Source organism: Drosophila simulans, chromosome 2L (assembly GCF_016746395.2).
Source record: "Drosophila simulans strain w501 chromosome 2L, Prin_Dsim_3.1, whole genome shotgun sequence".
In the NCBI taxonomy this organism is placed as follows: domain Eukaryota; kingdom Metazoa; phylum Arthropoda; class Insecta; order Diptera; family Drosophilidae; genus Drosophila; species Drosophila simulans.
In genome coordinates, this window is record NC_052520.2 from 5,508,298 (window position 1) to 5,530,505 (window position 22,208).

General features: G+C 46.5%; 9 protein-coding genes across 16 annotated transcripts; 5 read left to right on the top strand and 4 right to left on the bottom strand.

Annotated features, from left to right (window-relative positions):
- Positions 1–42: 42 nt before the first annotated feature.
- Positions 43–2,356, bottom strand: LOC27209444 (glycoprotein endo-alpha-1,2-mannosidase-like protein). Its single transcript, XM_016184875.3, has 4 exons — positions 1,914–2,356; positions 1,260–1,855; positions 973–1,201; positions 43–908 (listed from the first exon to the last, which is right to left on the bottom strand). Exons 1-4 carry the CDS (start codon positions 2,265–2,267, stop codon positions 636–638), a joined length of 1,452 nt encoding a protein of 483 aa, XP_016023610.2. The 5' UTR covers positions 2,268–2,356; the 3' UTR covers positions 43–635.
- Positions 2,357–2,677: 321 nt separating this feature from the next.
- Positions 2,678–5,520, bottom strand: LOC6739221 (ATP-dependent RNA helicase WM6). Its single transcript, XM_016169000.3, has 8 exons — positions 5,370–5,520; positions 4,905–5,158; positions 4,615–4,838; positions 4,348–4,531; positions 4,167–4,285; positions 3,365–3,496; positions 2,898–3,300; positions 2,678–2,836 (listed from the first exon to the last, which is right to left on the bottom strand). Exons 2-8 carry the CDS (start codon positions 5,101–5,103, stop codon positions 2,823–2,825), a joined length of 1,275 nt encoding a protein of 424 aa, XP_016023611.1. The 5' UTR covers positions 5,104–5,158; positions 5,370–5,520; the 3' UTR covers positions 2,678–2,822.
- Positions 5,521–5,691: 171 nt separating this feature from the next.
- Positions 5,692–9,772, top strand: LOC27208636 (lamin Dm0). Of its 3 annotated transcripts, none has more exons than XM_039298438.2 (4): positions 5,692–5,906; positions 6,506–6,975; positions 7,218–7,921; positions 7,987–9,772. In XM_039298438.2, the coding sequence occupies exons 2-4, from the start codon at positions 6,513–6,515 to the stop codon at positions 8,686–8,688; spliced, it is 1,869 nt and encodes a 622-aa protein (XP_039154372.1). In that variant the 5' UTR covers positions 5,692–5,906; positions 6,506–6,512; the 3' UTR covers positions 8,689–9,772. The 3 variants fall into 3 exon arrangements, with proteins under 3 accessions (XP_039154372.1, XP_016023612.1, XP_016023613.1); XM_016184191.3 differs by having other exon boundaries at positions 5,693–5,845; XM_016184192.3 differs by lacking the exon at positions 5,692–5,906 and adding an exon at positions 6,174–6,453.
- A 185-nt stretch (positions 9,773–9,957) lies between these two features.
- On the top strand, positions 9,958–12,888 carry LOC6731087 (glucosamine-6-phosphate isomerase). 5 transcript variants are annotated; one of them, XM_016179593.3, is made up of 7 exons: positions 9,958–9,984; positions 10,368–10,547; positions 10,956–11,060; positions 11,121–11,248; positions 11,312–11,853; positions 12,165–12,224; positions 12,618–12,888. In XM_016179593.3, the coding sequence occupies exons 3-6, from the start codon at positions 10,963–10,965 to the stop codon at positions 12,216–12,218; spliced, it is 822 nt and encodes a 273-aa protein (XP_016023614.1). In that variant the 5' UTR covers positions 9,958–9,984; positions 10,368–10,547; positions 10,956–10,962; the 3' UTR covers positions 12,219–12,224; positions 12,618–12,888. The 5 variants fall into 5 exon arrangements, with proteins under 5 accessions (XP_016023614.1, XP_039154373.1, XP_016023618.1 ...); XM_039298439.2 differs by lacking the exon at positions 9,958–9,984 and having other exon boundaries at positions 10,303–10,547; positions 12,165–12,229; XM_016179594.3 differs by lacking the exons at positions 9,958–9,984; positions 10,368–10,547 and adding an exon at positions 10,776–10,902.
- Positions 12,889–12,914: 26 nt separating this feature from the next.
- On the bottom strand, positions 12,915–14,284 carry LOC6731089. The gene is made up of 2 exons (XM_044923898.1): positions 14,073–14,284; positions 12,915–13,980 (listed from the first exon to the last, which is right to left on the bottom strand). The coding sequence occupies exon 2, from the start codon at positions 13,976–13,978 to the stop codon at positions 12,992–12,994; it is 987 nt and encodes a 328-aa protein (XP_044779833.1). The 5' UTR covers positions 13,979–13,980; positions 14,073–14,284; the 3' UTR covers positions 12,915–12,991.
- A 509-nt stretch (positions 14,285–14,793) lies between these two features.
- LOC6731090 lies at positions 14,794–15,967 on the top strand. Its single transcript, XM_016179599.3, has 2 exons — positions 14,794–14,954; positions 15,078–15,967. The coding sequence occupies exon 2, from the start codon at positions 15,230–15,232 to the stop codon at positions 15,881–15,883; it is 654 nt and encodes a 217-aa protein (XP_016023623.1). The 5' UTR covers positions 14,794–14,954; positions 15,078–15,229; the 3' UTR covers positions 15,884–15,967.
- A 99-nt stretch (positions 15,968–16,066) lies between these two features.
- Positions 16,067–16,952, bottom strand: LOC6731091 (cilia- and flagella-associated protein 299). The gene is made up of 2 exons (XM_016178949.3): positions 16,623–16,952; positions 16,067–16,569 (listed from the first exon to the last, which is right to left on the bottom strand). The coding sequence occupies exons 1-2, from the start codon at positions 16,950–16,952 to the stop codon at positions 16,174–16,176; spliced, it is 726 nt and encodes a 241-aa protein (XP_016023624.1). The 3' UTR covers positions 16,067–16,173.
- A 204-nt stretch (positions 16,953–17,156) lies between these two features.
- On the top strand, positions 17,157–18,348 carry LOC6731092 (cilia- and flagella-associated protein 299). Of its 2 annotated transcripts, none has more exons than XM_016179600.3 (2): positions 17,157–17,519; positions 17,565–18,348. In XM_016179600.3, the coding sequence occupies exons 1-2, from the start codon at positions 17,193–17,195 to the stop codon at positions 17,967–17,969; spliced, it is 732 nt and encodes a 243-aa protein (XP_016023625.1). In that variant the 5' UTR covers positions 17,157–17,192; the 3' UTR covers positions 17,970–18,348. The 2 variants fall into 2 exon arrangements, with proteins under 2 accessions (XP_016023625.1, XP_002078250.1); XM_002078214.4 differs by having other exon boundaries at positions 17,580–18,348.
- A 126-nt stretch (positions 18,349–18,474) lies between these two features.
- On the top strand, positions 18,475–22,138 carry LOC6731093 (glutamate receptor ionotropic, kainate 2). Its single transcript, XM_002078215.4, has 12 exons — positions 18,475–18,610; positions 18,669–18,818; positions 18,881–18,943; positions 19,037–19,243; positions 19,298–19,515; positions 19,571–19,720; positions 19,776–20,212; positions 20,274–20,451; positions 20,512–20,735; positions 20,790–20,927; positions 20,991–21,421; positions 21,482–22,138. The coding sequence occupies exons 1-12, from the start codon at positions 18,508–18,510 to the stop codon at positions 21,904–21,906; spliced, it is 2,724 nt and encodes a 907-aa protein (XP_002078251.1). The 5' UTR covers positions 18,475–18,507; the 3' UTR covers positions 21,907–22,138.
- Positions 22,139–22,208: the final 70 nt, after the last annotated feature.

Genomic DNA, 22,208 nt, shown 5'->3' on the forward strand with positions numbered 1-22,208 from the left:
GTACATATGCATATATATGTATGTTTAAATAAAACACCAATGTTGTGGGCACTAAACTATTAAAGCTTAGATAAAGTATTTATATGTCGTACTGGTAATAAAGTTAAAATTTGTTAAGTACCAATCGTTTAACAAGTGTCTAGTTTATATCGTTATAACATAGATAATTTCCTTTGGTGTCTACATAATATGGCATGGCATTAAGTTATGATATTGTTCTCCTCTACTCGTTTAGTCCTACGATAATTGAAAGCTATTTTATATTTTATAGATGTAATAAAAAGAGTTACATTGTTAATTGATATCAATGGTAATTGCTTTCATATATATTCTGTCGAGTGATTTGGCAGCAAAATTCACTTCCCCTTCTCAAAATTCTCCTTTTGATTGGCGTTTTAGTACTTAAATTAGTTAATTAGGAAGTGCAGTGATTTTCCCGCCAAAAAACTCGACATTTGGGCGCGCATTTTCAAAAATATCACTATCAAAACGATATATGCAGTGTGTAAATGTGTGCAGCAGAAGACTTCTTAACAATTGGAAAGTAATTGAGTGGCCTGCAATCGTTGCTATTGCTTCTAAAGTAACTAGGATTATCTCCGCCGCGCTCCTAACCAGCTCCACTTGGTGCGCTCCTAGCATATGGTTCCATTGAGCAGCTCGTAGCAGTTGGGCGGCGATGCTGGCGAGGCTGCTGCCGCCGCCTCCTGCCGCGTCTTCAGAAAGTTGCCCACCCAGTGGGCCGTGAGATCCAGATATTTCGTTCTTGAGCCCGGATTGTAGTCCAGGAAGCCGGCGCGCGGCACCACCTCCTCGATCTGGCTGCCATCCGGCCAGTTGTTGTAGCTGGCTATGTTGATGAATCCCACGTGGTTGAGAATGGCTGTCCGCCAGGCCACGCCATAGTACTGCAAGCAGAAATGTATTAGTATTCGCCTGTCCTGGCACTCCAGTTGATGGCTGCTCCTTCACCCGTCCATTGCTGCGATGCCGCTGGATGTCTCCGTGTCGCGGGAACTTGTTCCTCTCCGCGAATCCCGGCCCCACCGTGGGCACAAAGAGCATCTTGTAGGACAGCGCAAAGGACTTCAGATACGACCAGTTCTTCCAAGTGCTGGCGAAGACAGCTCCATTGCTGGGCAGTTTGCTGTAGAAGCCATCGAAGCACAACCTCCGCAGGACATCGGCATGGATTTTGAGCCTGGAGAGAAACGGAAGGATATATAGGATTACCTAGGAGAATCTAAGGCGCACTCCACCTTATGTGTCCAATGAATAAGGCATCCAGAATCCTTCGCAGGCCATCCGGTTCCACCAGCGACGGCGATCGACACAACAGCCTTCCCAGACTATCGCTCAACTTGTAGGCATTGCTCACGTAGAGAACCGGCAGGGAGACACCTCTCGACTGGCTCCACACCTTGTAGAACCCAGCTAGGCTGGTGTACGTGGCAATCTCCCGCAGCTGCTGCCGCACAAACTCCACGCTCTGATTCCCGGCCACACTGAGCTCAAAGGTCACGCTGAGATTGTGCTGCGGTGCCAGTTCCAAGATCTGATGCAGCAGTGCTGCCTCCGCGGGCTTGCCGCCGGAGAAGTTCAGGATGAGCACTCCGATGCCACAGCTGCGTATGTTCTCGAAGTGCTGGCCCAGCAGCGAGGCACTGGGCTTGTACAGACCCAGTGCCGGATAGAAGGCGGTGTTGAGGATTCGCACCGGTCGCGGCGTGGTCAGTGGCACATCGTTTGGGTGCTCCGCTGGCGGCGGAGGCGGCTTCTTCGACTTGTACCACGGCACCGGGGCAGTGTAGAATATGTGCACGGCGCTGATCACCACATCCAAAGTGGTGCGCGACTAAACAAGGTGTACATTTTAAGATTTTTCACCCTCTTCGACTGGACTGGTAACTTACGGACTGCTCCGCCTCGTGGTCCCGCTGCTGCTGCTGCTTCATCAGATCGATTTTGCTCTGAATGATGCGCTCCTTGATCTTCTGCTCGTCATACTTCTCGGGCACAATCACTCCGTTCTCCCGCTGCGGCTGGAGCAGCGCCACGGCCACCGGCGGTGGCTTCTCCGCCACTTGGGGCTGATCCCCGGGCCTGTAGGCGCGTGCGATGAAGCGCTCGTCCAGCAGCAGTTCGATGGCCGCATTGCGTCCGCTGGAGCCCAGCACTATGATGGTGATGACCAGCAGGGCGACGATGGCCAGCAGGAGTAGGATCTTCAGCTTACGCCGCGTTTTCACATACTTTTTCAGCAGCATTTTCGCACGCGTGCATTTTCTCACATTGTTTGGACGTCCTCGTTGCTTTTCGTCCCCCGTTTTCACTTCCTCCACCCACAACCCCTTCTCTTCCTGTCGCAATGCAGCTGCCGGAAGCTCCTGGCCATTGCGCATGTCCTGAAACGGACACACTAAACCATGACCAGCGAGTTCCCAATTTCCATTTCACCATTAAAACATATGCCAGTTTGTTTGTTTTTGGGCATTTTATTGTGATTTGTTTTATAATATTGTACATGTTAATATTGCTAAGTTATTTCAAGGAATATGCCCCGGAAATATGCAGAACTATTTCGTATAAATTCTAATAAAGTAGTTTGAACGGAAATGCGAAACAAAAAGTGTATTAGAATCCATTCCCAAAATAAATACATTACTTATACCTCCGCTTCTGTTTGTCAACACATTGTCTGAATAGTTTTTATTTAGTTATAAAGTAGAGTTTTAAAAAAGGTTTTAGTTTTGTATCTATTCGAAGTGCATTTTAGTCTTACGCAGTACTGTTCTGTTCCGATTATCATGCACCTTCGACGTCTAGCGTCCCTCAACTGGAAAAGAGAATCAAGTTAGCACTGCTGGTGGCTGGGATTACTCATCATTGCAACTCACTGTATGTAGAGAGATCGATTTCCTCGGGCAGCTCACTGATGTTCACATCGAAACGATCCTGTACTTCGTTAAGTATCTTGGCGTCGTTCTCGTCCGAAACGAAGGTGATCGCCAGTCCCTTGGTGCCGAAGCGACCGGCACGGGCCACGCGATGCAAGTAGGTGTCGGAATCCTCGGGCATGTCGTAGTTGAACACGATGTTCACACGCTCGATGTCCATGCCGCGGCCAAAGAGATTGGTGGCCACCAGAATGCGCTTCTGGAAGTCCTTGAACTGCTGGTAGCGATTCAGACGCTCCTCCTGGGTCATACCACGATGGATGCCGATGGCGGGGAAGTTCTGCTCCGTCAGCAGCTGCGACAGCGCCACGCAACGTTGCACAGACTTCACAAAGATGACCACCTAGGACAGGGATATTCGAGTAAGTAAATAAATAAGTAATAGTTAAGACCGCCGAATGGGCTACCTGATTGAACTCGAGCACGTCGAGCAGCTCGAACAGCTTCTTGTTCTTCTCGTTCTCCTTCAGATTGACATAGTGCTGCTGCAGTCCGTGCAGCGTCAGCTTGGCCTCATCGTCGACGTAGACCTCCATGGGCTGGATTTGGGAAATAGAATGTGGCGCATTTTAAAGGACACAATTAGGAGGGGTACAGAGAAATCGAACTTAGACTAGGCTCGCCTCGGAACATACAACAATATGCATAGAATATTCTACATACGGCCACGCTACCACCACATCTCATCAACTAGTCTCTGAACTGCTCCCGAGGATCGACGATCGCTCTGAGAAGTGTGCGGATTACAGATGAGCGGCCTATCGCATCGCATTCGCTCTGGATTGATTCACCTCGTCTCATCGGCCAGTCGGCGGGATCTTTGCTGTTTGCTTGTAGTTTTATTTGGATATTGGTTTTTACTAGCGTTGGTATTGTTAAATCATTTGCGATTTTAATTTATGCATTCAGCGGTTACTGGTTGTTTATGCTTTTGCAACGGTTGCCAATTTCCACGATTAACCATTTAGAAAATGGTGTCCGGTAGTCATTAACTAAGTTTTTCGATACGAGTTATGCTCACAGAGCGCTGGACGTTTAGTTGTACGCGTTTAACCATTTGCAAGATGGTGGTTGACTTATACGGGGGGGATCAAGATCGAGAGTTCGATATCGCGTGGCATTAACAAAATAATAACTAATTGTCGTGATAGCGGTGGATGCGAGGTGGAGAAGTACGAGCATTTTGGTTATGAACACGTTGATATTTACATCTTGCATGAACTTTTTGCAAACGGGACGAATGTCCTTGCTCAATGTGGCAGAGAACATCATCACTTGTTTGCCGTGCGGCGTGCTACGGAAAATCTCTTGAACGTCACGACGCATATCTAAAAGAATGGTTTAATGGTTAGTAAAATGTCTGTCATTTGGTGATGATTAGCCAACTTACCCAGCTGCTCCAGCATCTTGTCGCACTCGTCGAGAACAAAGTGCTTCAAAAGCTTCAGATTGAGTTTCTTGTTGCGAATGAGGGCGAGAATTCGGCCAGGGGTGCCCACCACAATGTGCGGGGTGCCGCTCTTGAGGGTCTCCTCGTCCTTTTGAATAGCCATTCCTCCAAAGAAGACAGCAACCTACCAAGAAATTCCAAGTTAACATTAAACTTCTGCAAACGTATACGGAACTTTTTGTGTGCAACATATGGATTAAAACTAACCTTGACTGTGGGCATGTACTTGGAGAATCGCTCATACTCCTTGCTGATCTGGAAGGCCAGCTCGCGGGTGTGGCACATGACCAGGACGTGGCAGGTGTTGTTGTCCGACGGCTCCAGCTGCTGCAGCGTGGCCAGAACGAAGACGGCGGTCTTGCCCATACCGGACTTGGCCTGGCAGAGGATGTCCATGCCCAGTACGGCCTGCGGAATGCACTCGTGCTGAACTGCAAGCGGAGAGCATCGTTAGCGACTGTACCTTTCGCCACTCCAGGTGGAGTGCAAGTACTCACCCTCCGAGGGATGCTCGAAGCCGCAGTCCACGATGGCGCGCAGGATCTCCGGTTTCAGGAGGAAATCACGGAAGCCGGAACTGTGAATGGACACGTAGGTGCCCTTGACATCCTTTTTGGGCGCCTCCTGGTTCTCGACCGCAGTGGTCTCGGTCTGCTCCTCATCCTCGTAGTCCAAAAGATCGTCATTGTCGGCCATTTCTGCGGCTTGCTTACCTTTAACTAGTTATCGGCTATAAATTCGCAGCTAAATGCTGGGGAATAAAATGCGTGCGACTTGGTGAGTTACATGTGTTTGTAAAAGAAAATGCCGCTTTTTTTTTTTTTGCGGAACCGGTGCCGGCGTTCCATCCGCCATTTTGTTTTTTCACCGCACCGCATTGCATGTATTTCGAAATAAAACGAAATACCCATTGCAAGCGGCGATTTTCTTAAGTGCACTGTGATTTTACGTGCTAAACTCACCTTCTGTGCACGTTTATCACTTTAAAATACAGCTTTTAAAGTGAATTTCACTTTTTAAAAATGTTTAACGTGATGCGGAGGAAAAAAACAGCGCAGAGCAGTGTGACCGTGTTTCGTTTAAGAACTCAAGCAAGCTGAACTGGGTAATATCGTTAAGTTATCGATAGTTGTGCACAACAAATGTATTTGTAAGTTTCAACTAAAAAGTTTTCATAAAATATATGCATTCTAACGCTTTAAATTAAACTGGCTTGTTGAGCTTGAAATTGTTTTTTTTATATCAATTTAGGGAAAAGCTGTTTTAAGCATTTTTCTAGTGCGGCGCTTGGTCACACCAGGCATGCCGAATGTTATCGATTAGTCTCTTAAACCATCGCAACAAATTCGATTACAAGTTCCAGCGTCGGCCGCGTTTTCTTGCTGCAAAATACTTCATTTTTAAATTTGTGAATTTTTCGTTAGTTATAAAAAGTCAGGTGAGTTGGGCTGCTATCCACGAGCATTGGAAAAACTTGTAGAACACGTTTAAATATCTAAGTAAGTGCCGAAAGATCCATGTGGCGCTGTTTCACTCAAAATCGAAGTAGCCCCCCTACCTGTAATTGTGTAAAATCGCTGTAAATATTGAATTAAAAGCGCCATATTGTGCAATTTTCGGCTGCTTATCAAATCGTTTAAAGTGCGTCGCCTGGATTAGTTAAGCATTGCGATTGATTAAACTAGTATTAGCCGCGCCATTTGCCCCCACGCCCATAAACAAACGCCGACAAACCCACTTCGTTTTCCTCGTCCGCTTTAGTACAGTCGCTTGAGTGGAAAGCGACGTGCGTGTGTGTGAGTGATAGGAAAGGGCGACTGCGAGAGAGAGCGCGCGTTCGAGAAACTCGTTTAGCTTCTGTTTTTGAGCGTTTCGTGCGTTTCCCCTCTTTCGTGTTCGGTTCTGTTTGGAATTTTATCAGGGCGCAAAAATAATATACCCTACAGCGAACCAAAAAGTTCAACTATAAGTGTTGCACATAAAACGCGTTAATAAGCCACGCAATTGTGTTATTCAACTTTTCTTCAAGTGTAGTGTCCCAAAGAGGTCAGTCACAAAAATCTCACGTGTTATTCTGCACATTTCATTTGTCTTGCAGCGTGAACATGTCGAGCAAATCCCGACGTGCTGGCACCGCCACGCCGCAGCCCGGCAACACCTCCACCCCCCGGCCGCCATCGGCGGGTCCGCAGCCGCCGCCGCCGTCCACTCACTCGCAGACGGCCTCCAGCCCCCTCAGCCCCACCCGGCACTCGCGCGTGGCCGAGAAGGTGGAGCTGCAGAACCTGAACGATCGCCTGGCCACCTACATTGACCGGGTGCGCAACCTGGAGACGGAGAACTCCCGCCTCACCATCGAGGTGCAGACCACCAGGGACACGGTCACCCGCGAGACCACCAACATCAAGAACATCTTCGAGGCCGAGCTGCTGGAGACGCGCCGTCTGCTCGATGACACGGCACGGGATCGCGCACGTGCCGAGATCGATATCAAGCGTCTCTGGGAGGAGAACGAGGAGCTCAAGAACAAGCTGGACAAGAAGAACAAGGAGTGCACCACTGCAGAGGGTAAGTGCTTGGAAACTGAATCGATTGGAAAATCATATAATTGTAGGGCAAAGAAAGCAGAGTAATGATAAAATTAAAACTAAGAAGAAACAAAAGGCGTGGTTTCCAGCAAAAAGGAAACATTCATTAAGTTGCTGAGCTGTATATAATGATTATCCCATGATATTCCTCCCTTGCAGTGACAAAATCATCCCTCTTCTGAATTTAACGAACATTAATTAATTGATTATCCCAACCCGCAGGCAATGTCCGCATGTACGAGTCGCGCGCCAACGAGCTGAACAACAAATACAACCAGGCCAACGCCGATCGGAAGAAGCTTAACGACGACCTGAATGAGGCGCTTAAGGAGCTGGAGCGACTGCGCAAGCAGTTCGAGGAAACGCGCAAGAACCTGGAGCAGGAGACACTGTCGCGCGTTGACCTGGAGAACACCATTCAGAGTCTGCGCGAGGAGCTCTCGTTCAAGGATCAGATCCACTCGCAGGAGATCAACGAGTCGCGCCGCATCAAACAGACGGAGTACAGCGAGATCGACGGTCGCCTCAGCTCCGAGTACGATGCCAAGTTGAAGCAGTCGCTGCAGGAGCTGCGCGCCCAGTACGAGGAGCAGATGCTCATTAATCGCGATGAAATCCAAGCCCTCTACGAGGACAAGATCCAGCGTCTGCAAGAGGCCGCCGCACGCACATCCAATTCCACGCACAAGTCCATCGAGGAGCTGCGCTCCACTCGTGTGCGTATCGAAGGACTCAACGCCCATATCCACGACCTGGAGCAAGCCAACGCCGACCTCAATTCGCGCATCCGTGAGCTGGAGCGCCAACTGGACAACGATCGCGAACGCCACGGTCAAGAGATAGACCTTCTCGAGAAAGAGCTCGTTCGGCTGCGCGAAGAGATGACGCAACAGCTCAAGGAGTACCAGGACCTTATGGACATCAAGGTGAGCTTTAATACTTGTCTAAACTCGCTTACGTATTAACACTTAAATCTATTTATCCTGCTTAGGTCTCCCTGGATTTGGAAATCGCCGCATACGACAAGCTGCTGGTGGGCGAGGAGGCTCGTTTGAACATCACCCCGGCCACCAACACGGCCACAGTGCAGTCCTTCAGCCAGTCGCTGCGCAACTCCACGCGTGCCACGCCATCGCGTCGCACTCCCTCTGCTGCCGTGAAGCGCAAACGCGCCGTGGTCGACGAGTCGGAGGATCACAGCGTCTCCGATTACTATGTGTCCGCCAGTGCCAAGGGCAGCGTGGAGATCAAGGAGATCGATCCCGAGGGCAAGTTCGTAAGGCTGTTCAACAAGGGCAGCGACGAGGTGGCCATCGGTGGCTGGCAGCTGCAGCGGCTGATCAACGAGAACGGTCCTTCGACCACTTACAAGTTCCATCGGTCGGTGAAGATCGAGCCAAACGGCGTGATCACCGTTTGGTCGGCGGACACTAGGGCCTCGCACGAGCCACCATCGAGCCTTGTGATGAAGTCACAGAAGTGGGTCTCCGCCGACAACACCAGGACGATTTTGCTGAACTCCGACGGCGAGGCCGTGGCCAATCTGGATCGCATCAAGCGCGTTGTGTCCCAACACACATCCTCCTCCCGGCTGAGTCGTCGTCGCAGCGTCAGCGCCGTGGACGGCAATGAGCAGCTCTACCACCAGCAGGGCGATCCTCAGCAGTCAAGCGAGAAGTGCGCCATTATGTAAAATCAAGCGCAGCAGAACCAGACAAACAAAACAAGCACACACGAAGATCATAATTTAGATCCCAAAAACACACGCCGAGGTACAGAGATTTATTATTCAGCTAAGTTATTTTTTGTGGCCGCAGCGCCAGTTATTTAATCAAAAACAAAAACATTTGTGTAGAGATCTGCTGCTCAAGCAGCTAAAACTGAATCTTCTTTCGTTTGTACACTTTCGTTTTCCCTTTCTTAACAAATTCTATAGTTCATTGTTTCGATTTTTTCTGTTTCCACGTTAACCGATCCCATTGTAAACTTTATTTGGTATAAACTGGAGAGGCCTCCTCTTATGCCACATAGAATTTACATGCGTAACACGTTCACTTCTTGTATTCGCGGCGGCAAGAACTTTGAAAATATTGCAAGAAAACAATATTTTCGATGTACTTACGCCCCACCACCTACATATTTAGTAAATTAGTTTTTAAGCAATATCCCAGATAAACCAGTCCGACGTCAGCAACCAAGTAAAAAAAAACAACGAGCACGTAGTGAGGGATTTATAAGAAACAACAAATGCTTCTGACAACAGACATATTTATTTAAGTATTTTTTGTACAATCAACATAAAATACATTATACATTATACATATACATATACATACATACATTATATATATAGACTCATGCCTACGGAAGTGACAACCAGCCAGCAATACATATATATTTTTAGCCATGGCCATAGGGTTTACGATCCACCAAAACGGCTTTCTCCCGGTTTAGACCGGTTCTTGAGCTTCCTGCAGACATTTTACCAGAAAAGCAACAATAAGAACAACAAACACAACAATTACAAAAGCAACAAATAAAAAAAAAAAAAACGAAAGAAAATGGAAGTACACGTAGCGGCTCAGCGATCCGTCGCATTTTTTATGGGTGGGCGTGGTCGCGTTTTACGCCGGCCAAACAAATGCAACGCCCACACAGACTATTATACAAAAACTGATGAATACAACTACATTTTAAGTACATCTACGTTTATGTATGTAATTGCTAATAATTTGATAATTAAAAATAAAGAAACCATGTTTAATAAAAATTAAAAAGAAGCTTTTATCTTGTAAGAGAAAACAATTTAAAAAAAAAAGTATTAAAAAGTTCTAAAGAGAGGGTGTATACTGAAACCAATACGCTCCTACGAATTCGGTAATTGTAGGGTATGCATTTCACTTTCGTCGCCTGGTGGCCCTTTTTTCGTCACTCGCTTTGCGTTTCTATTCGTCGCCATGAGTTATTTTTGGAATTTTAATTTTTCTGCGTTTGTATTAGTTGCCTAAATTCTTGTTCAATGCGTGTGTTCGCTCATAAACTTTATTTTTGAGTGACTTATCGATTATTTCTGAGTGCAGGACGTTTCAAAACCAACGTGCTTTTTCATATTTATAAATATCATTTCTCTTCATTTTGCGACCATGATTGTTTCTTTCGAAAATGTGAGGTGTCAACCCTGGCGATAGAGAAGAGAGCAAAACCACTCAAACGAAACGCACTCAACGCGAATGATGCGGCGTAAAGTTCGTTCAACTGGCAAATGCAGTGACCGTTCAACCCGCGATAACGATAACAAAAGAATCTCAAGGCTGCTTGCAATTGCATTTCTGATTATTCTCTCTCTTTTTCTCTCTCTTATTCCAACCGCAGCCGCAAAAACAAACTCAAACTCGAGCTAATCGCCGCATAAATTTGCTGTTCGAATTGAACAATTGAACAGTCTCAGTTCGCAGCTGAAATCGGAAATAAGCGACAAAAGCAGCAGTGCGAGCAAAAATCAAGTAATAATAATCATCAATAAGCAGCTGTTTGCATTAGCGTGTTTTGAAGGTGAGTAGCCAAGTTTATACACATATATTGCATAAATTCAAGTACAAATAGCGTTGCCAAGCGAGAACGAAAGTGTTTTCCATGGGGGCAACGCCATAAATGGGTTAATTGTCAATAATAGCCAAGTATTTGCGGCTTATCAGCTGATTTGGACAATAAACAAGCGAGTGAGTACACACACGAAAAACACAACTGAATGGGCCGCATTACTCGTGTATCTTATCCCACAATATCAACATCTAATCTAAATCCTGGGTTGGGCTAGTTAACGATAACGCCTTTGTTTTCCATATCGGAACTGTCATTCCTTTTCGGTACTCACAGCGGGTAATGTGTTTTAGATTTTCACTGAAAAGTAAGGATATCATATTCTGCACGTATTTTATAAATATTTTAAAACCCTTTCAGCTTAACAATGAGATTGGTCATCTTGGAAACCAGCGACTCAGTGGGCAAGTGGGCGGCCAAATATGTGATGAAGCGCATCAATGACTTTCAGCCGAGTGCCGACAGGTATGCATATACATATAAACTATAAACACTTGACACTTGGTAACAGCCACTATTCTTTAGATACTTTGTTTTGGGCCTGCCCACGGGATCCACGCCATTGGGAATGTACAAAGAACTGATCGAGTTTCACAAGCAGGGCAAGGTATCCTTTCAGTTCGTGAAAACCTTCAATATGGATGAGTATGTGGGTGAGTTATTGTTACATAACGATTGCTAGATCAATTGTCAATTGTCCCCCATTGTTTTTCTAGGACTGGCCAGAGATCACCATGAGAGCTATCACTACTTCATGTGGAACAACTTCTTCAAGCACATCGACATTGAGCCCAAGAATGTGCACATTTTGGATGGCAATGCAGCTGATCTGGTGGCCGAGTGCAATAAGTTCGAGGATCAGATCCGCGAGGCTGGAGGAGTAGAGCTTTTCATCGGTGGCATTGGACCCGATGGCCATATTGCCTTCAATGAGCCCGGCTCCTCATTGGTGTCGCGAACGCGGGTGAAAACTCTGGCGCAGGATACACTGGAAGCGAATGCCCGGTTCTTTGAGAACGATATGAGCAAGGTGCCCAAACAGGCTTTAACCGTGGGCGTTGGCACTGTGATGGACTCCAAGGAGGTGATGATCCTCATCACCGGAGCTCACAAGGCATTTGCCCTGTACAAGGCGATCGAGGAGGGTGTGAATCACATGTGGACCGTCAGTGCCTTCCAGCAGCATAAAAATACCCTGATGATCTGCGACGAGGATGCCACTTTGGAGCTGAGAGTTAAGACCGTTAAATACTTCAAGGTATGCCCGCCCTTGATATCGTCGATTTTGTAGACGAACTGGACATAGAACTGGTATACTGGTGCTTTAGGGTTTGCCGAAGGTGTTGGTCTAATAACCCCCTAATCACACTTGTAAATTTGCCTAATCTTTGGAACCAGAAGTTGGATACATGAGCACTCTTATATGGTTGTTAGTTAAGTCTAAGAATTTTGCATGCCTATATGCTTGTAATATTAAAGCTTCCACGGTTGTAGGTATATGCTTAAGTAGTTAAGAGAAACAGAACTTTGTTAACGACTGGCTGACTGGCCATTCCCACAATTTCACAGGGCATTCTCAGAGATCTAGACGAAGGCTCCCCACTGGAGGGCTACATAAACTGATATTGCGTAAAGTATACAGCTTTATTTTCACTTTTACCATGCCAAACTGCACATTTAGAGACCAAAGCTATTTTTAAGTATATGGAACTGATTTCGAGGACTATCTCTGCGATTCAAAAAAGTAATGATTATCGGATGGAAGACTGCCTGCGGCTATAAACTAGTTCTTCAAGCTACTTAAGTTAGAAAAATCCAGCTAAAAAAAATAAATCAAAATTAAATATTTCATTTGAATGCCCTTTTATTAGTTATATAATCTTAAGAAAAAAAAGCAATTCTCTTTATAAAATCTTAGGACCTTGACAATAATTAAAATATAAATATACTTGCAGCCACGTTATTTTTGTAATAAACTCTAATTATTATTAATATTAATTATTATATGTACCATTTTTTCAGAGCCTGATGGACGTCCATTCCAAGCTGATAGAGCAACAAAAGACGACGTAACCCCAGATGCCCCAGGGCATAATAAAGATCTGGATTCCATCGTTACCAGCATTATAGTTTTTCAAATCGAAATGAAACGAATTTTTATACAATACATGTGTTTTTAAATGTTATCGCTTTAAATTTTTTAAAATTTGTACGAAATATGTTAAAAAGTCTTTTATTTCAAAGGTTTAAATATTAAGCAGCCCATAAATATTCAAAGTTCAAGTTCATTGTATACTTTTGTGGTTTCCATTTTATTCTCTAAATGTTATATAATTACAAATATGTGTACTCTAAAACGTATAAAAGTGGTGGCTATGCCAGTCGAGAAGGGTTCGTCAGATTCTGGACAGGATCTTGTTGTCCGTGTAGACGAACTCCTCGTGATCCTCGATCAGGCGGAAGAGCTCCTTGGCATAGTAGATGGATCGCACCGACTCCTCGAGAATGAGCTGGTGGTTCTGGACGGCCCGTCGCACCTGTTCGTGTATGAACATGGCCTCCAGCCGCTTGGCCCGCTGCGTCAGGCGACAGGCCTCGTTGTTCCGGAGACGGGCTTCCCCCGCCGTCAGACGGCGCTCCACGACGGGCTGATGGCGAGCCGCGTGGCTGTGGTAGCTGCAGATGTCGCCGATGACGCCGGCATTCACATTGAAGATTCCGTCGGAGGCGCTGATCACCGTTCTGCAGGCGGCCGGAGTGCAGACCATTTCGCGTGCCAAGTGCTCACGGATCATCTCCTGCAGGGCTTCTCGGCGTGCGATGGTCAGATAGCCCCTGCGGATGTACTTCCTGCCAATCTTCTCACGCATCGATTTGAAGCAGAAGACTTGGGTGCCCCAGCATTTGCCCTTGAGTGGCTTGGGATTCTTGCGATCTGCCCGGGGATCCCGGAAAAGTTGCCTCTTCACCCGCTTCAGGCTCTCCTTTTGGGGCGTCAGTCGCTCTGGGAGCAGGCAACTGTTCACCTGGTGCCACACTTCGCCGGGAGTACTCAGTGCCATTGCACTTGTGGTCCTCCAGTACATCTTGTGACCCATGCCGTTCATCAGATACAACTGGCGGATGCACTCGTTGAGGAAGCTCCTCTTCGTGGGGCTCTTGAAGTTGGGCGGGTTATTGAGCACGTAGTGATCTCGCTTATACACCACACAGTAGCCGTAGTCCTGGTCTCCGGTGAGGATGCCTGGTTTCTGGTACACGATCAGCTGCTGGTCCTTGTAGTCAATGGGCGAGTTGAAGATGAAGATCTGATTCTTCAGGGCCTCCTCCTCGTTGGGAGTGCGGAACATCATCAGCTTCTTGGAATTCGTGGACTGAGCCATGGCTATCAACGGTTGGAGTGTGAGTGATAATGATGAGGTTGATTTGGTGGGTTTATATAGTGCGACAGGTAGTCGATGTGGGTGGTGTTCTGACCTGCTTGTGATTTTGGGCAGGTCAACGGCTGGGTTTTTTTCGAAGCTTTAAATTCTTATGGCCGATTTTATACCTGGGATGCGACAGATGGTCTTCCAGATCTCAGTATTGCCTGCCAATTCGCCTTTCCCCTAAGAAAAACCAGGTATAGATAACAATAGGAAATTTTTAAACAACTGTTAGAATGCATTTCGCTTAAGATCAGGCATAACTGCATAACTTATACTTTTGTTTAAATAATAAAAATCGGTGGTAAGTTATATTTCAAAAAGTCCTTAGTTTCAACTAACTGACTCTAGCGGTTTTGAAATAAAAGAGTTAACAGAATCGATAATCGTGATTTTTAGGGTTACAGTATTGAATATCGTATAAACGGGAAACCCTCCTATTGCCCTAAAAGATTTTAAATCTATAAGTTATGGTATCTTATCTTTTATATAAATAAGTTACATGTATTATTAAAACGGATTAAGCTGATTTTTCCTAAGAATTTTATTTATTTAAATTATAAGTAAGTTTGTAAGTGAGCTACGTTATGATGTTACTTAAAAAAATAAAAAATTAAAAACATATATTATTATTTATGTTCATAATGTTCATAACTGATTTCACTCATGTCACATAAGTGTTGTCTAAAAAAAAGTCCACGTAGTGTTGCCCAAATAGGGTGGTAGGTTTCCTGAGTTGTCAACTGGCCAGCAGATATTACTACAACAAAATAATTTGGTTAATCTGATTTTGATTTCAGTCAAACATTTCCTTGTGCTAATTCTAGCGTTTCACATTTGAACTGAGATTAGAAAAGCCACCAGTCAGAAGCAGAAAGTTAAGAATATAAGATATTGCAAACAGCTAAGAACTGCAACAGGAAAATTATCCAAGGTAAGCTGGGTAATTAGCCAATGTATAGAGTCTATAAGAACAAATCCCAAAATGGATTTAATTTTAAGTTGTGTCTCGTAGCATTTATTATAACTTTGTCAACTTTATGTTAATCCGGACCAGGTGCTTGGATTGGGCCATAAACAGCGACGCATTTTGGCCCAGCAAGTCGGACGGGAAAGTGGACCAAATTCGCGGGCAGGTAAAGCTCCTCGCCAGGTAAAAGCCCCTGTTGCGGAAACCCTTGTTTTTGGTGTGACATATAAGACAGGGGGATGGATGATTGCAGCTGTCAGAGAGAATCGAGTCTTCGGATCGACAACAACATGGGCAACGTAATGGATCGCAAGGTGTCCTGCTCAGAGGCACGTGCCACAAACACCACGCCCACTCCGATTGCGAGTGAAAAGGTGACGGAGGCGCCACTGAAGCCACAAGTACTGGAGCCGCAGGAGATTGTGCCCAATTTGTCGTTCCATTTGTTCAGCTATCGGCAGCAAATGGGCAGCAAGAAGCACCAGCTGATGAAGTGGGCCACATCCAAGTTGGTACTCACCGAGGAGCTGCTCAAGTTGCAAACGCAACGACTGGCAGATACCAACGAGTCCTGGACCGACTTCGCATCCTTGTACGCCGATAAGGATGATGAGGAGAATCGTGCACCAACTGGTGACGATACATTAGTTCAGGAACTAAGCAACCTGAAAAACTATCGAATGGAATTGAGGGACACCATTCTGGAGTTTGCCCAGGAGAAGATGAAGAAGCGGGAGAAAAAGAAGTTGAAGCGCCTGAAACGACGCACCCTGATCTCCTCCAAGAAACCCAGCAACAAGAATAAGATCGACTACTGGTATCCGCGTACGGAGGTCGAGGAGACGGTGGACTTGGATCCTCAGGATCACACGGAAGTCATTGTCATCGATTAGGTTAGCATTATAATTTTATACTTTAGTCGTTATTCTTGTTGTAATTGTACATATACACTGATAAGCTAAGGGAATATTCAAAATATAAAAACAACATATTGTATACAATTTTTTATTTTTTATACTTACACACTCTGACACGGGCCTCGACTACCTGATACCCATTACTTATAATGCAGTTCATAGGGTTTATGCAATTTAACTTTTTAATAGTTTCTGCTTTTATACGAACATTACACTTTCTATATTTACAATTTTGATACTGACTTTTTTGGCCCCATCTCCACGTGCTAGACCTTCTTGCGGACAAAGTGATCGTAGAACACAACATACCCGAACTTGGGAGAGTAGACCATCGATCGTTTGGCGTTCCTCGAGTAAATGTTGAACTGACCACCTACCGAAATCATTTTGTGGTCACCACGATGCATGAACATCAGTCCGAAGTGGTGGTCGTGCATCACCTGGAAGTTGTCGCTATCCGTGTACTTGACCATGTTATACCGGGGATTCGAGTAGCTGAGATGGTGGGGCATGGGCTTCAGGCGCGAACGACCTTGAAAGACTCCCCGCCAATCCGTGTGCTTGATTGCCTCGCGGAAGCAGTTGCGCCAGCTCATGTCCAGGTCTATGTAGCCGGAGATCTCCGAGCCGTCCACGTGGATGTACGAGGTAAAAACGATGGTCTGAAATGCAATTTATTGAAAGGAGAGCATATCAGCTAGGAAGTCCATCGTACCGAGAGTATCTTGTTCAAGTTAAGCAGCTCGCGGGCCTTGAACTCCAGAAGCACTGGGTCCCTGTTCGTCGGCGCCAGGAGGTCGCTGAAGAGGCCCACGTGTGCCAGCTTTGGCCTAATGGCCTCCAGGGCCATGTCAACTCTTTTCACATATTCTTCGGCGGTGTAGGGTATCTTGGTGGTGCGGTAGCCCAGCTGCACGATGGTCTTGATCGTGCTATCATTGCCCAGATATCTGTGGTCCGTGACGGTGGCAAACGAGGAGATGTAGTCATTGTAATTGTCAAACTCCAATACGCTGAAGTCCACGCTCTTTCCCTGGGTGGCCATACTAATCCTACTGCTGTGTGGTGTGGATGGACTTCAGCCAAGAGCAGGTTCCTGCTCCTTGGTGTGGTTCAGGAAAAAGTCCTTTCTAATGTGTAAGTGTTATATTAAAAAGAGTGTGTTTGTGTCGTGTGTTAGTGTCAGAGTTTGTTGATTATTTAATATATACATTTTGTTGGGCTGTCAACCCACTTGTTTTTGGCTTACACATATATTCAATCATTTGTAAATGAAACCCACGACATGGAGGACTCACAAAGAAAACACGCCGGTTCCAAAGGATTTCGGGCTTTGGAAAATGCAAAACAGGACATCGCCTACAACCACTATTTGAATTCGTTTGTCAAGCTGGAGGACAGGCGGTATCTGCCCAACGATAATATCATACATCAACTAGTCCCCCTGAGGGTCGCAGTGGGAACAAGCGTGATGACGCCCACCCAGTTCAACGAGGAGCACGTCTCCCCACTGGGAACGCGCTTCTATTTCAGCGATCATAATGTCACCAATGATCCACTGACTATGGCACTTCTCAAGCGCGAAAAGCTGAATGCAACCAAAACGATTTCAGTAAGATTTGTAATCATGAACGTTTAGTAAGGTAACTTTGCCTAGTGCATTTACCCGCAGACCATCGTATTCGTGAGCACCCGAGATTCCAAGGGCTTTAATATCTCTGGCTACATCGATTTGGAGCACAGTTTGTGCAGGTACAAGACCGCTGGATCGAAGTCTCATCCGTGGGCAGATATATTCGCCGGTCGCCGCCGCCTGGAGCCCAATCAACATGATCTGAGCTTCATCAATTGGAGCAATGGCAGGGTGTTCTCCAACGACTCGGATAACTACAAGGTTATTCCGGATGCCGTCAAGGGGTTGTGCTTCGCGCACAAGGGCGATGGTTCCATGATTAGCATAGAGAAGTATATTACCGAAGAGCATCCGTTGTGCAAATTTATAGAATCACCGAAACACGGATCCACTGTCGTCTACGATCATTATATACGGCGAAAGATGTGATTGCTGCCAGTTCATATTATAAATTCAGAATGCACTTCAACCGATCATCAAAGAGCTTTTCCTGGCAATCAACGAATTTTAGAAATCAAAACAATATCGTGATCATGAAGCTGGCAGCCAGGGAGAGGATAAACAATCGCCAGACTGACTGATGCCGCCGACGTCATGGACAAGCGTCGCAGGGAAACGCGCGAGAGCACGTTGCGTATACGACATGTGGTACGGACTCTCCGCCGCCGTGAGCTGGAGAGAGTTTCCCCCGGCTGAGATCCCATTCTTGGCCGTGCCAGTGAGTTCCGGCAGTCAGTAGGCGTGCGAAGCGCTCCAAGACTGGGTGCTTCCGTTGCGTGAAAATAAATTGTGAAGAAGAAAGACGGCACTTTGTATCTGCTAGTTTTGAATTATTTTTTTTCTGTGGCAGTCTGTGTGTGGGTCTGTAGATATAGATTTGTACATATGCAGCTGGGAAGTGAACACGAAATGGCTGCTGCATTTAGAAAATTCAATTAGTTTCGAGTGTGTTGAGGTAAACGAAAAAATGCGCCTTTGTCCAGTTGTCATCTATGCATTTATAATCGTCATCGGGTTTCTGGAGGGGATTATCGCCCTTGGCGGCGACGATCGCAATGAAATCACAGTGGGTAGGTTCCTCCATTAATCGGTTAGTGTCAGCAATAGCTCAATGTTTTGCCCTTGAAGGTGCCATTTTCTACGAGAACGAGAAGGAGATCGAGCTCAGCTTCGATCAGGCCTTTCGCGAGGTGAACAACATGAAGTTCTCGGAGCTGCGATTCGTGACCATCAAGCGCTATATGCCCACCAACGACAGCTTCCTTCTGCAGCAGATTAGTAAGTAAATACACTCGGATGCGGGAGAACCAAGTTACGAGAAATTCATCTTCCGTGTGTAGCATGTGAACTGATTTCCAATGGCGTTGCGGCTATTTTCGGACCAAGTTCAAAGGCAGCCAGTGGTAAGCAAAGCACATACACCCACACCCTGTGTGTGTGGACATGGCCCAAAACATATGTTCGCGATGTGACTGTTCCCCTTCCTTCCGTGGCAGATATTGTTGCGCAAATCGCGAACGCGACCGGCATTCCACACATTGAGTACGATTTAAAGCTGGAGGCCACGCGCCAGGAGCAGCTCAACCACCAGATGTCCGTCAATGTGGCACCCTCCCTGTCCGTACTCTCGCGCGCCTACTTCGAGATCATCAAATCCAACTACGAGTGGCGCACCTTCACCCTGATCTATGAGACTCCGGAGGGTAAGTAGTGCCTGTATACTCCGTACAGATATGAACTGCATTTCAAGTCCTTAGGCCTGGCGCGCCTGCAGGATCTGATGAACATCCAAGCGCTGAACAGTGACTATGTCAAGCTGCGAAATTTGGCGGACTATGCGGATGACTATCGGATATTGTGGAAGGAGACAGACGAGACTTTCCACGAACAGCGCATCATCTTGGACTGTGAGCCGAAGACACTAAAGGAGCTGCTAAAAGTATCCATAGACTTTAAGTTGCAGGGTCCATTTAGGGTAATTCCTCATTTATGGAAGCGAGGAAGTGGTCACTAAGTCACTTTATCTTTAGAACTGGTTTCTCACCCATCTGGACACGCACAACTCGGGTCTGAGGGATATTTATAATGAGGACTTCAAGGCCAACATCACCTCGGTGCGATTGAAAGTGGTGGACGCAAATCCATTCGAGAGAAAGAAGACCCGGCTGACCAAAGTGGATGTAAGTGGAGGACCAACTGACTGTAACCTTGGATCTAATCTAGCATACTCCCCAGCAAATATTGGGCAACCAAACCATGTTGCCCATTCTCATCTACGACGCGGTCGTCCTGTTTGCCAGTTCTGCCCGAAATGTTATTGCTGCCATGCAGCCCTTCCATCCACCCAATCGCCATTGCGGCAGTCCGTCTCCTTGGATGCTGGGTGCATTTATAGTCAACGAGATGAAGACCATTTCCGAGGATGATGTGGAACCGCACTTCAAGACCGAAAATATGAAGCTTGACGAGAATGGGCAGCGCATCCACTTCAACCTGGAGATCTACAAGCCAACGGTGAACGAACCAATGATGGTCTGGACACCAGACAACGGGATAAAGAAGCGTCGCCTCAACTTGGAACTGGAAAGTGCCGGCACCACCCAGGATTTCTCGGAGCAGCGCAAGGTGTATACAGTGGTTACTCACTACGAGGAGCCCTACTTCATGATGAAGTTGGTTTTATAGCACTTATCTAGTTTTCAGCGGACTACAGCCTTTCTTTATTCCTTTTAGGGAGGATCACGAGAACTTCAGAGGCAGGGAAAAGTACGAGGGCTATGCCGTGGATCTCATTAGCAAGCTTTCCGAGCTCTTGGAGTTCGATTACGAGTTCATGATCGTTAATGGCAATGGCAAATACAATCCGGAGACGAAGCAGTGGGATGGAATCATCCGGAAACTGATAGACCACGTAGGTTCTGCCAGAAGAGTGGTAGTAACTCCACTTGATATTTGTATCTTTTAAACCCAGCATGCCCAAATTGGCGTCTGCGATCTGACCATCACCCAATTGCGACGTTCTGTGGTGGACTTCACGGTGCCCTTCATGCAGTTGGGCATTAGCATTCTGCACTACAAGAGTCCTCCGGAGCCGAAGAACCAGTTTGCCTTCTTGGAACCGTTTGCCGTCGAGGTCTGGATCTATATGATCTTTGCCCAGTTGATAATGACTTTGGCTTTTGTTTTCATCGCCAGGTGGGATTAGGTTACCTGTTACCTGTTTTGAACATTAATTGACTTTGCTTACAGACTTTCGTATCGCGAATGGTTGCCACCGAATCCCGCCATTCAGGATCCGGATGAGCTGGAGAATATATGGAATGTGAACAACTCGACCTGGCTGATGGTGGGCTCCATCATGCAACAGGGCTGCGACATTCTACCAAGGTCTCAGATTATATACTATATAATATTAATGGGTATCGTAATGTAAACTTTCTACACTCACAGAGGTCCACACATGCGCATACTCACTGGCATGTGGTGGTTCTTCGCCCTGATGATGCTCAGTACCTACACGGCCAACTTGGCCGCCTTCCTGACCAGCAACAAGTGGCAGAGCAGCATAAAGAGCCTGCAGGACCTCATCGAACAGGACAAGGTGCACTTCGGTAGCATGCGCGGTGGCAGCACCTCGTTGTTCTTCTCGGAGTCGAATGACACGGATTACCAGCGAGCCTGGAACCAGATGAAGGACTTCAATCCCTCGGCCTTCACCAGCACCAACAAGGAGGGAGTGGCACGTGTGCGCAAGGAGAAGGGCGGCTATGCTTTCCTAATGGAGACCACCAGTCTGACCTACAATATCGAACGGAACTGCGATCTCACCCAGATTGGCGAGCAGATCGGGGAGAAGCACTACGGCCTGGCCGTGCCACTGGGTGAGTAGCTGTGCCGGCAGTTGAGGGAGTTGGGATATTACTTTCTTCCATTTCAACCAGGCTCTGATTACCGGACCAACCTCAGCGTTTCCATTCTCCAGCTGAGCGAAAGGGGCGAGCTGCAGAAGATGAAGAACAAGTGGTGGAAGAACCACAATGTCACCTGTGACTCCTACCACGAGGTGGACGGTGACGAGCTGTCCATTATTGAGTTGGGCGGAGTGTTTCTTGTTCTCGCCGGTGGCGTTCTCATCGGCGTCATCCTGGGCATCTTTGAGTTCCTGTGGAACGTGCAGAATGTGGCAGTGGAGGAGCGAGTGACTCCGTGGCAGGCTTTCAAGGCGGAGCTCATCTTTGCCCTGAAGTTCTGGGTTCGCAAGAAGCCGATGCGCATCTCCAGCAGCAGCGACAAGTCGTCCTCCAGGCGATCATCCGGTTCCAGGCGCAGCTCCAAGGAAAAGTCCCGCAGCAAGACGGTCAGCTAGGTGGTCGGGAAATTGGACGATTGACGTCTTCTACTTTGGCATTTCATTAGAGAGTCGCATTGGAAATGAGGCACTCCATGGTGTCCACATATATTGTGAGCTATATTTGTAGAATTATTTTAGAACACAGAAAGCGCATTTTGGGTATATTGAATGTTCTGGAGATTTTACGAAACTTTCAATGAAATAATTTGGATAATTAATTTTAGTAAACTTTTCTGTTGGCTCTAATGTTTTAATAGTTGACAATAAATGATTTTCCTTACAAAGATTAAATAAAAAATAATAAAAAAAAAAAATAT

Bases quoted from the DNA above. Each gene is read 5' to 3' on its own strand.
- LOC27209444 (XM_016184875.3), bottom strand. From the start codon at position 2,267: ATGCTGCTGAAAAAGTATGTGAAAACGCGGCGTAAGCTGAAGATCCTA. The intron at 1,856-1,913 runs GTAAGTTACCAG...CACCTTGTTTAG, and splicing joins ACCACGAGGCGGAGCAGTCC to TCGCGCACCACTTTGGATGT. The intron at 909-972 runs GTGAAGGAGCAG...TTCTGCTTGCAG, and splicing joins GGCATCGCAGCAATGGACGG to TACTATGGCGTGGCCTGGCG.
- LOC6739221 (XM_016169000.3), bottom strand. From the start codon at position 5,103: ATGGCCGACAATGACGATCTTTTGGACTACGAGGATGAGGAGCAGACC. The intron at 4,286-4,347 runs GTAAGTTGGCTA...CCATTCTTTTAG, and splicing joins CAAGATGCTGGAGCAGCTGG to ATATGCGTCGTGACGTTCAA. The intron at 3,301-3,364 runs GTAGCCCATTCG...TCCCTGTCCTAG, and splicing joins ACGTGCTCGAGTTCAATCAG to GTGGTCATCTTTGTGAAGTC.
- LOC27208636 (XM_039298438.2), top strand. From the start codon at position 6,513: ATGTCGAGCAAATCCCGACGTGCTGGCACCGCCACGCCGCAGCCCGGC. The intron at 6,976-7,217 runs GTAAGTGCTTGG...CCCAACCCGCAG, and splicing joins GGAGTGCACCACTGCAGAGG to GCAATGTCCGCATGTACGAG. The intron at 7,922-7,986 runs GTGAGCTTTAAT...TATCCTGCTTAG, and splicing joins AGGACCTTATGGACATCAAG to GTCTCCCTGGATTTGGAAAT.
- LOC6731087 (XM_016179593.3), top strand. From the start codon at position 10,963: ATGAGATTGGTCATCTTGGAAACCAGCGACTCAGTGGGCAAGTGGGCG. The intron at 11,061-11,120 runs GTATGCATATAC...ACTATTCTTTAG, and splicing joins TTTCAGCCGAGTGCCGACAG to ATACTTTGTTTTGGGCCTGC. The intron at 11,249-11,311 runs GTGAGTTATTGT...TTGTTTTTCTAG, and splicing joins CAATATGGATGAGTATGTGG to GACTGGCCAGAGATCACCAT.
- LOC6731089 (XM_044923898.1), bottom strand. From the start codon at position 13,978: ATGGCTCAGTCCACGAATTCCAAGAAGCTGATGATGTTCCGCACTCCC.
- LOC6731090 (XM_016179599.3), top strand. From the start codon at position 15,230: ATGGATGATTGCAGCTGTCAGAGAGAATCGAGTCTTCGGATCGACAAC.
- LOC6731091 (XM_016178949.3), bottom strand. From the start codon at position 16,952: ATGGCCACCCAGGGAAAGAGCGTGGACTTCAGCGTATTGGAGTTTGAC. The intron at 16,570-16,622 runs GTACGATGGACT...ATTGCATTTCAG, and splicing joins ACTTGAACAAGATACTCTCG to ACCATCGTTTTTACCTCGTA.
- LOC6731092 (XM_016179600.3), top strand. From the start codon at position 17,193: ATGGAGGACTCACAAAGAAAACACGCCGGTTCCAAAGGATTTCGGGCT. The intron at 17,520-17,564 runs GTAAGATTTGTA...AACTTTGCCTAG, and splicing joins ATGCAACCAAAACGATTTCA to TGCATTTACCCGCAGACCAT.
- LOC6731093 (XM_002078215.4), top strand. From the start codon at position 18,508: ATGCGCCTTTGTCCAGTTGTCATCTATGCATTTATAATCGTCATCGGG. The intron at 18,944-19,036 runs GTAAGCAAAGCA...CTTCCGTGGCAG, and splicing joins AAGTTCAAAGGCAGCCAGTG to ATATTGTTGCGCAAATCGCG. The intron at 19,516-19,570 runs GTAATTCCTCAT...CTTTATCTTTAG, and splicing joins AGTTGCAGGGTCCATTTAGG to AACTGGTTTCTCACCCATCT.